The sequence below is a fragment of the Gekko japonicus genome, unplaced genomic scaffold (genome assembly GCF_001447785.1).
Source record: "Gekko japonicus isolate JY-2015 unplaced genomic scaffold, Gekko_japonicus_V1.1 scaffold3523, whole genome shotgun sequence".
In the NCBI taxonomy this organism is placed as follows: domain Eukaryota; kingdom Metazoa; phylum Chordata; class Lepidosauria; order Squamata; family Gekkonidae; genus Gekko; species Gekko japonicus.
Genome location: NW_015166535.1, coordinates 29,539 through 40,349, shown reverse-complemented (window position 1 = coordinate 40,349; position 10,811 = coordinate 29,539). Strand labels below are relative to the sequence as shown.

The following is a 10,811-nucleotide window of genomic DNA, read 5'->3' as shown; positions in this document are numbered from 1 at the left end:
CGTGTGAACTGTCCGACAGGAAAGTGTGACACAAAGTGCATGTGTGATAGGAACATAGGCTATGGTGACGTCCTTGCAGAAAAAAGAGTGCGGCTACCCTGTTTGCTGAGGGAAAAGCCTGTCACGACTGAGAGGTCAAATGAGTTCATATTGCTCCACAATGCCCTTTTTTACCTTTTTTTTTTTGTCTCAGCTGATAGTGGCCCTGGGCAGAAATTGGCAGACCATAACTTGGCAGCAGATCATGCCACAAGCTAGAGATTTTGCCTGACCTTATGTATAAGTAAACAGAAACATGCGTTTAAGAGGTAACGTTAGAAATGTTACCGTACAATGCATTCTCCTTGAGGTCTTTCCCACAGAGTTTGTATTTTGCGGCAATGTAGTTGAGGATCGCTCGGCACTGCACCATTTTCATGCCATCGATTTCCACCATGGGCACTTGCTGGAACAGCAGGGATCCATCTTGAGAACAGAAGATGGGGAATTAATTCAATGGCCTGATACGCTGACAGGATTTCAGGAGCACATCTCTTGTCTGGAATTTAAGTCTCACTCCTGCATTGTGTTTCTTTTTTTTTTTAAATCATCTTTATTAATTTTAAATTAAAGCACAATACAGCATAATACAGTGCATCTGTCTACAAGAATGTCATTTAAATGGAAGGGGTCTAAACCTACAAGGTTAACCACTTCAGATAGAGGGTTAGGGGGGAGAATATCTAGAATCTGTAAATAGGAGACTACGGGGAACCAAATTGACACAAATGTGGAGTGGTGTGGGGTATCTAATTGTGCACACCTGAGCGAATCAGCAATTTTTGTCATGACCAGGTGTTCCCATAGCTTGTCTTGCCAGTCCGTCACTGATGGTGCTGCTGGAGACTTCCAGTTTGCAGCAATGGCCAGTTGGGCTATTGCTAACAGAGTCGATGTGAGTTCATTGTCATAACCTTGAATAGAGTCATCCCAGTGGTTTAACAGAAAGGATTTAGGTGAGAGAGAGAGATTTCAAGTTGTGATAGTCTCAATTTGATGTTTCACATCTATCCAAAACTGTTGGATCTTGGGGCAGGACCACCAGCAATGCAGGTAAGTCCCCTCTTGTCCGCACCCTTTCCAGCACATAGGGCTGTTGGATCTGCTAAATTTGTGTGTTTGCTGTGGGGTTAGATACCATCTCGAAATGGTCTTGAAGAACTGTAATTTTATATTGTATGTCTTAGAGCTGTTTGCTGGCTGCATTGTGTTTCTTGATGGGATGGTTCAATAAAAGGTGATACCAAGGAACTAACAGCAATACTATCAGCATCGGCAAGACTAACGATAGCCGCAGCTTGGAAATCTACCTCACCACCTACGATGAGGGCATGGCAAGAAAAGATATGGGACCAATTTATAATGGCCAAAATAACAGACTCCGTTCATAGAACACACAACCCCTCGGCACCAACCAACTCTAAATTTGTATGCATATGGGATTGGATTTATACCCCTCCATATGTATGCATATGGGCACTGGTACTAGAATACGTGACAATATGGGACTTACTCCCACTAAAACATACATATCATAGTTGGTTATACCTCTAATACATAATAAACACAGAAGACTGCAAAACAAACACGGCAAACTTACAGGAACAATCACTAACACATGCTAAATATATAACAAAACGCCCTGCAAATCACAAAGAGATAAAATTACATATATACTAAATAAATATTAAATACGTAGAGGGGATGTCAGTATGGTATGTACTCTTAATGATAGACATTATTAGTAATAAGTTTTATGTACCTTAACCAGTATCAGTTAACTCAAGAAGTGCACTTTAATGCTCAAAATGCTTTATACATATTAGACAAAATACTTTGTAACGTACGTAATAACTCAATAAAGTTATTTAAAAAAAGGTTTCTTTCCAAAGTGAAAAACAAGCGGTTAAATAAATAAACTAATTTAAATTAAGGCTGGTTGGCCTACTGCCTAAGATGGATATTCCGCCAAAATTCAGCACTAACTCTTTCCTTGATAAGAACGTCCAGGGGTCATTTAGTAGAAAAAGAGGTGCAGGAGCTCATTAGCATAACTTATTTGCATATGCCACACCCCATGACAATAGGAGCTGCGGTGGCACAAGTGGTTAAGACGCTGAACTGCAGGCTGTGGAAGGTCAGCAGTTCAGCGGTTCAAGACCCGGGTGCCGCAAGACAGGGTGAGCTCCTGTCTCTAGTTCCAGCTCCTGCCAACCTAGCAGTTCGAAAGCAAGAAATTGCAAGTAGATAAATAGGAACCACATCAGTGGGAAGGTAACAGCGTTCCGTGCGCCTTGGTGTTCAGTCATGCCGGCCACATGACCACGGAAACGTCTTTGGACAGCGCTGGCTCTTCGGCTTTGAAACGGAGATGAGCACCGCAACCCTAGAGTCGGATTTGACTGGCTTTCGAGCAAGGGAACCTTTACCTTTAACTTTACCACCCCATGACATCACCGGAAGTGTGTCAGAAGGCAACACCCGCCACTCAGGCTCCAACCCAAAAATCTCCAGGTATTTCCCAGCTTTACAGTTTTTGACTAAAGCCACAAGTGGAAACTGCACATAGATAGAAAAGTGGAAGGTAGAAGGAGAACGGAGGAATAGCAACCATAGGAGAAGCAAAGAGAGTCTTAAACCACATCCCCTTTAGTTTGGGCTTTCATACCTAAGCCCCATCCTTTTAAGCTTCACTGCAAATCAATTAGGCTATTTTTAAAAAGAAAGGAAAACAGAGCTCTGCAGGATTCTCTGTTCACAAGCTTTCCTAGTATGAGCCAACTTCGGTTCACCCAGCACTCCTTACACTCTTGCTCCCTCAGGGTAGAGCACTATGAGATGGAACAATGTGGGCTTTGGGGGCTCTTGATCCTGCCTAATGGAACAGGCTTCTGGAGACTGCATGTCAACTTCAAGAGCAACAAATATCATTCCAGCATAATTTTTCGGGAGTTGGTGCTCACTTCATAAGTTGCATTGGAGTGTATATCCCAAGCAGCCTAACACACAAGGGTCATTTCGTAGAAAAAGAGGTGCAGGAGCTCATTAGCATAACTCATTAGGATAACTTATTTGCCCTTGTCTCTTGCAGTCTTACCCCTTTCTTTTTTTCCTTTGCCTTTCTTTTTTTTTTAACATGCTTCAGGTGGAAAGTGAATGACTTCACCCCACTGAAGAGAAAGAACCTTCAGGTAAGGTCCAATGTTTCATTCTACTTCAGTTTGGAGTGGTGGAGTCATCCAAAACTGGTTAGCTCTACCCAAGCTGTGTTTCCCCCAGGCTTCATGGTTCCACCACTTACCGAAGGCTGCATCATCTGACGACACTACAATTGCTTGACAGACTGAGACACGATAAAACTTTCTAAAGCATCTAGACACGGGATAAACTTTTCTCTGCAGAACTTCTGCTTACACCACGAAGAAATCTTGAAAGTGGATAAGTTATGTTGGGGCGGGGGGGACAGACAGTTGGCAACCCTAAGATTTCCATTCAAGGTATTTAGTATCAGAGTAATGTTAGAACACCCGCGGGCCTGAGATTCCGCTAGACGCTACCCCTATTGTTGGATGGGATTTGGATTACTCTTGGGTTAACTGCAACTGCTGTTGTTTTAATTGGTATGGTATTTATTAATTGTTTTAACTTGGTTGTTTATGCCATTTTAATGTTGTTAGCCGCCTTGAGCCAGATACCTGGAAAGGCGGGATATAAATATAATAAATAAATAAATAAATAAGAGCATTTGATATTCAGGAATCAGTGCTTCATATACAAATCTCCCCTGCCCCTTGAAACAGGAAGATTTGCTAAGATGGCAGAATTCTAGCTCTCTTTTTCCTCTTATCAACAGATCACATTTTTAACCTCATAAAGGCTCCAACTGATGCCCTAGAAAGACTACTTTTTATTCAACAGTTTGCCTGGTTTATGACTACCTTGCCAAACTTTCCTGGGAAAAGGAAAGTGTGGTGTATCAAGTCCTGACAAGTCCAGACAAGTCCAGACATGTCCAGACACAAACGTCGAGCTTGGCTCCAAGAGACAATGGACTATGCAGATCTTAGCCCGCTCCAATCAGGGGGCTAGGTTCCTGGCCGAGAGCTAATGGGACTCTCGGCCGCTGTAAATAACCTATTGGGAAGTGGGGGTGTGTGTTTCGGGTGGCGGTTTCTCGGGGATATAAGCCGGCCTGCGAGCCGGCCAAAGTTGTCTTGTTCCTGGTCGAATAAAGTATGCTTTGCTGAAATCACTCTCCGTCTGTGTACTTTTCAGAAAGGAAGGCCATAATACACACACGCGCGCGCGCCTAAGAGCCAGAGCGAACAAAGGCCAAAAGAAACATCATCACATCACCATAATGAATTGCTCGCAGCTGACAGACAGAAGAATCTTGCAGAAACAAACAGGGTGACAAGCAATGTTCCCTCTAAGCTGAGTTAGTGTGAGCCAGCTCACAGTTTTTTAGCCTCTGTCTGGTTCCAGAGCAAACTAGTTCATGCAGCAGCCAAGTCACTTGTTCACAACTTTAATGCCAGTAGCTCACAAAGTGGAATTTGCAGCTTAGAGGGAGCATTGGTGACACCTCATCAAGCCCTAACAAAGACCGGTGGAAGGAGCAGAAGGGGGGAAAAGAATTCCAACCACACGAAAAAGTTAAAATGCCGTTTGAAAAGACGAGCAAGCAACTCTCTCTGGAGTGAAGGTCGCCTTGCCTTCCCCTCCCAAGATCCTCCAATGCCAGCTGCAGACTACGAGAGGCCGGACTCTCTCCCTGCCTGCCAGGCTGCGAAGGAGAAGGAGGCGGCGGTGACCAAGAGAGGAGAAACAGAAACCTGATCTCAGCCATGACTTAGTAAACAGGAGGCAGGGAAGCTGTGCCAATCAGAGACACCGCAACCCAATCCTGCCAGCGAGCCAACTCCGTGCCCTTTCATGCGGCCTTGCTAAATGGGAGAACACGGCTGGGCTTTATGGAGGGGAGGGAGGGAGGCGCCCCCTCGGGGGTCAACATCCCCCAGCTTTCCAAACAAGCCCGTGACAGAAGCAGGCAGGGCTCCGAGGGGAGTCTGGGGCACACACCCTCTTGTTCTGGGCTTCCCTTCTTGTCCTGTCCCTGAGGAAGAAAACGCACGACTGGGTGGGCAGAAGCCAAGGCGGTGAGGCAGAGGTAGTCGTCCCTGGGAAGCACCAAGACACCCTGGCCACCTCTGAAGAGCCCGAAAGAAGGGGTGGCCATACCCCGGCAGACCCATCTGAGGCCGAGCAAGAAAGGCCCGGTGGGGAGGGAGCAGGACCTGGGGGGCGGCAGGCTCCAGCCTTCTCACACACACGTGCATGCCTCCCCGACAGCGCTGGCCGGAGCAGACCATCGAGGGCTGCTGGGCTGGGCTGTGGAGGAGAAGGAGGGCACCCAGGGTTTTTCCACCCCCCCACCCAGTCAAGCCCCCACTGCACCCCCACCAGCCAGGCCGTCCGCACCAGAAATGGCAGTGGCGGTGTGGGGGAAATGGCAGCGGCAGGGCCGGCTCCTTACTGCTGGAGCGGTGCTCCGCCCTGCTCCAGCAGCAAATGACCCCTGAGAACGTCTATATAAAAATCTGTTGAAGGCCCCAAATAACTCAACAGATGATTAGGATGTAATTAGGATGCAATAAGACCGTTAACTATTGTTACTGTCCTGAAACTGCAGAAGTTACAATCAACATTTATAGAGGATTCAGAGCATGATGCCGTTCCTAAGGTACTAATTTGCTCCAATAATGGGCAAAAAAACCCTTTCATCTCCTTCCAAACATACAATTTGGTGGCAGGGGACCGCATGGCAACACTGCATTTAAAGTTATTCTTGCCTATAGCAATGCCAGTAAAGGACTACTTTGAGGACAGTTGACCTTAACTTTTCAAAATGGCCCACCTGCTGTATGTTAGCTTTGTCATTATATAGAAATAACTCTTCGGCATCAAGGAAGCCTGTAATGGGCCGTCTGGCCAGGCTATGGCAGTGCTGCGCCACAACTTGAAGCAGTCCGGAGAAAGCTGACGACATCAAGCCACGCTGACGGAAAAATGCCGTTGGAACACGTCTAACCTTACAGCTGAACAAACTCCCCGTCGGCTGCGAACGTGTGTGATTTAAAGATTATAGGTTGTCCTCCCTTACCCCTTGAATCATTCTTAGTCCCGTGTGTATTTGAGTAACTGTAAATCGCTCAGAGCCAGCAAGCTCTGCAGGATTGAGCGATTAATAAATGGAAAGATTATTATTATCATTATATTTGACAGGGGAGCTTTGGTGTAATTGTGATGTCTAAGTATCATAATGTAAGGTTGTGGTAACATGTGCAGGGAAAAAATGGGGGGTGGGTGAGGCTATTTCCTTTGGAGGAATTTGACCCGCAGTTGTGCGATCACACAGTCTTTGGAAGCTGCGGGCATAGCCTGCCATTGCATGATCAGATGCAACAGCGAGTGAGTCGGGGGAAAGACAGGGGAAAGTCCATCTGTGGCCCACCGCAACCTGTTTTCTACCAGATTTCCCACGGTGTCTTTTAACTCCGCTTCTGTGGCGGAGCAGAAGAGGTTGCCAACAGCTGCGGGGTGCTTCCCAGATGTTATTGTCTGATCTCACCCTTTAAATCCACCCGGCAGTCGCGCCTATGGTGGGTCTAATTGTGCGTAAGATTTAATCAATCCTGAATACTGTATTAGTATACACAGAGACATACATATTAAACATTCATCTATTTTACTCACCTTTCCTTAACTTTTCTAGGGCCCCTGCCACACGGGCAGGAAACTGCAGAGGAGAAGTGTGGCTGTTTGCCCCGGGGCAAACTAACATGCAGTAAAGCGATCAGACCTACTGTGGAGGTTCTGTGGAGGTACTGTGGAGGTTCCATGGCAAGGGAGAGGTGCCGATCACAACACACGCCTGCGCGCAATGAAGAAGCGCGCGGCGCGGCGAACTGGTTTTCTTTTTTTGTGTACACTACGAATGCGCATGCTCCGTTGGGTGCGTGTGCGCATCCATGGAGACGTGGGGGAAAAAAAACCCTTTTCCGCAAGGGGACATGGGCGGGCGCCGGATGCCACCGGAAACGCGATCAGACGCCCGCCCTTGCCCCGCAGTTTCTGGAAACTAGTACCTCCAAGGTACTAGTTTTTTGCTGCGCTTTTTCGGCAGGAAGCCTCAGTTGTGCCACGGAAGCGCTACGCTTCCCAGATGTGCTGGTGAGATCGCGACCGGAAACTCCGCTTGTCTTCCGTATCTCTTGCGTGGCTAATGTTGCGTGTGACCGCAGCCCCAGTCTTCTTTTTCTTTAATGAATTCTTCTTCATACTGGAAAAATAAAAGAGCCAAAAGATGCTAGGAATCTCGTGAATGTAAGAGAATTCCAATTTTGGTACTGCCGAAGCCTCTGAGTAAACTTGTAGCAGTTTCCTGATTTATTTCCTCTTTTGTGATCACTTTTGGAAATCTCGAGAGGCGGCCATCAGGGATGATGTTGGGGACAAGCCACTGATTATCTTCCAGCAGGAAGACACATCTGCTGGGAAAAAAATCTGCTAGCGGGGAATTTTTGGCCAGTCTCTTCTGGAACCTTCCCTCTTTATTAGATTCAATCCAATTTGCAACATCTTGACAGGTATGCACAGTAAGTGGAATGAAGATGTTCCTTGGGAACTGTGTTGCTTCAGAAAAGGAAGAAGAAGAAGAGATTGGATTTATACCCCGCCCTTCACTACCCAAAGGTGTCTCAGAGCGGCTCACAAACTCCTTTCCCTTCCCCTCCCCACAACAGACACCCTGTGAGGCGGGTGGGGCTGAGAGAGCTCTTGACAGAAATGGCTCTTTTTCAAGCACAGCTCTTATTAGAACTATGGCTTGCCCAAGGTCATCCAGCCGGGTGCAAGTGGAGGAGTGGGGAATCAAACCCGGTTCTCCCAAGTTTAGAGTCCGTGCACTTAACCACTACACCAAACTGGCTCCAATACCTTGTGGCTAATAGCCACTGGTGGACCTCTGTTCCATATGCTTATCTAATTCCCTCTTGAAGCCGTCCATGCTTGTAGCCGCCGCCACTTCCTGTGGCAGTGAATTCCATGTGTTAATCACTCTTTGGGTGAAGAAGTACTTCCTTTTATCCGTTCTAACCCGACCGCTCTGCAGCTTCATGGAGTGTCCACGGGTTCTTGTATTGTGAGAAAGGGAGAAAAGTACCTCTTTCTCTACCTGCTCTTTCCCATGCATAATCTTATAAACCTCGATCATGCCTCCCCTCAGCCGTCATTTCTCCAAGCTAAAGAGCCCTAGCGCCTCAACCTTTCCTCATAGGGAAAGTTCTCCAACCCTTTGATCATTCTAGTTGCCCTTTTCTGCACTTTTTTTCAAAGCTACAATATCCTTTTTAAGTTGTGGCGACCAGAATTGTACACAGTACTCCAAATGAGGTCGCACCACCGATTTATACGGGGGCATTATGATACTGGCTGATCTGTTTTCAATACCCTTCCTAATAATCCCCAGCATAGCATTGGCCTTTTCTGTCTCAACATTTGTATCCTTTCCTTTCTCTGGGGAGTTCAGAGCAGCATATGAAGCCTCCTCCCCAATTTCATCCCGCAATGATTTTGTGAGACAGGTTAGGCTGAAATAGAATGACTGTCCTTTGGTTACTCGTCATGGTCATGGCAACGTGGGGATTGTAGTTCCAGCATCCCCAGCCCTAAACTTACACTGTCACCTTCAATCTGCTCTCATTTCAGCCACTCCCTGCCAGGTAGGCTCCTGAATAAATGCAGTTGTCGTCAACAGTTCTCCAAGCGGTAGAAATAACAAAAAGCAACAGCCGTTTTTCCAAGCGATGAAAACCAACCTCAACCCCAGCTGCTGCCAATAACCACCGAATGCTCTCCATGCGGCCTCTTCCACTGAAGTAATGGAGTCTGGGTTTACTGGCCATGGCTGCACACTCCTGGGTTCCTGTTCAGGTCAGAAGAGCTCATTTGTAAAAAGGCAAAATAGGTGAAGAACCTCACTGCAAGCAACGCTGTGCAACCTTTCTGGCATGTTTCTCTTCTTTGGTGGCGGTAAGCAAGAGATTATTGTCTGTGTGCATTTTTTTTTAAAAAACATAGCTTTTCAGAGCTCCAACTTGCTTGACCCTTTCCTTGCCTTGGGCTCTGTAGTTAAAAGGGGGGAAACGTACAGCTGTGTAAGCATGTGTAGGGGTCATTTCATGGGAAAAAAGAGGTGCAGGAGCTCATTAGCATAACTCATTAGCACAACTCATTTGCATATGCCACACACCCCTGACATCACCGGAAGTGTATCAGAAGGCAACACTCAGGCTCCACTGGACTGTTTTGGATTGCTAGCTATTGGGGGGGGGGACATACAGATCTGTCCTCACTGAGGAGGGAGAGCTGGTACCTGAATAAAACTTGGTCTTAAAGGTGCCACTGGACTGTTTTGGTTTGCTTGCTATCTGGGGGGGGGGGGACGTGCAGATCTGCCCTCACAGAGGAGGGAGAGCTGGTACCTGAACAAACCTTGGTCTTAAAGGTGCCACTGGACTCTTTTGGATGGCCAGCAAGCGCAGGAAAGTGTGTGGCTGCTCATGGGTCGAGGAGGGTGGCGCGGAGGACGTGCATGGCCTCGAGCAGGTAGGGGGCAGTGTTCCCTCTAAGTTGAGTTCATATGAGCTAGCTCACAGTTTTTTAGTATCCAGCTCACACATTTTTGTCTTGGCTCAGGAAGGATGGCTCCAGAGCAAACGAATTTATGCAGTAGCTCAATCACTTGCTCATGACTTCAATGCCAGTAGCTCACAAAGTAGCATTTTTGCTCACAAGACTCCACAGCTTAGAGGGAACATTGGTAGGGGGCCAGGGCGGTGGCGGGGCAGAGGCGCAGGAGGAGGCCGAGTAGGCGCAGGACGCCTGGGCAGAGCTCCTCGCAGGCCTCGCAGGAGTTGCCGGGGCCCGCCTTACAGAAGTGCTGTGCCTTGGCCGGCATGAAGACGGGCAGAGCGTGGGCAGGCTGAGTGCCCCAACCCAGGCAGTGGCGGAGCAGCTCAAGGGCCAGCCTGCGGCAGGGCTCTGCTGGGTTGGCCAGCAGGCTGGGAAAGGTGAGGGGGGACTGCTGGGAGGAGGGGGCGGGGCTTGTTGCAGGTGCCCGTCCCCTGGGCTCCTTACTGCTGGAGCTTTGCTCCTGTGCGCTCCTGCAGGAAATGAGCCCTGGACTGCCTGTTCAAGCATAACTTTGCCCATCAAATATTCAGGAGGGAAGGGAGAGGGGGGAAATATTCTGTCTGGATCTCAGCCGGGGTCCTAGGGCTCGGTCCCTACCACTTGTCCTCTCTCAAGGATGAGGCCAGCAGCTATGGACGGCTGAATATGTTTTCTAACCCGGAGTACTAACCTCTGGAATTCCTGGATACGTAGAAGTTCTCCTGTGGCAAAAAGCTGAGTGGGAATGCCTCTGACTTATATAGCTCTAGAGCTCCACCTTATAAAATGAGGGCAGCCAGTCGGGAAGATAAAACTCTCCAGTGCAAACAGGAGGGGGGCGCACGCGCTGGAGTCTACTCTGACTTTACATGACTTTTCACTTACAGTATAGCCATCAAAATGATTAATCCATAAAGGGAAAGGCTTTCTTGTGCCGATGATATGACCTAACACAGTGCAGATACGAGGTCATATTTATAATCTCTTCATACATACTCCTGCTGAATTTATGTATTTGAGGAAAGGCAGGATGGGAA

At 47.7% G+C, this 10,811-nt stretch overlaps 1 protein-coding gene across 1 annotated transcript in view; it reads right to left on the bottom strand.

The window, feature by feature from the left end:
* The window catches only part of LOC107111337 (glutathione S-transferase-like), a 17,555-nt gene extending 8,534 nt beyond the window's left edge, over positions 1-9,021 (bottom strand). Inside the window, exons 1-4 of the mRNA XM_015412300.1 lie at positions 8,919-9,021; positions 7,339-7,381; positions 6,796-6,810; positions 338-465 (exon numbers count right to left, since the gene is read on the bottom strand). Coding sequence (XP_015267786.1) covers positions 338-465; positions 6,796-6,810; positions 7,339-7,381; positions 8,919-9,005 — 273 coding nt within the window. The 5' untranslated portion in view covers positions 9,006-9,021. The remainder of the gene's footprint in view (positions 1-337; positions 466-6,795; positions 6,811-7,338; positions 7,382-8,918) is intronic.
* Positions 9,022-10,811: the final 1,790 nt, after the last annotated feature.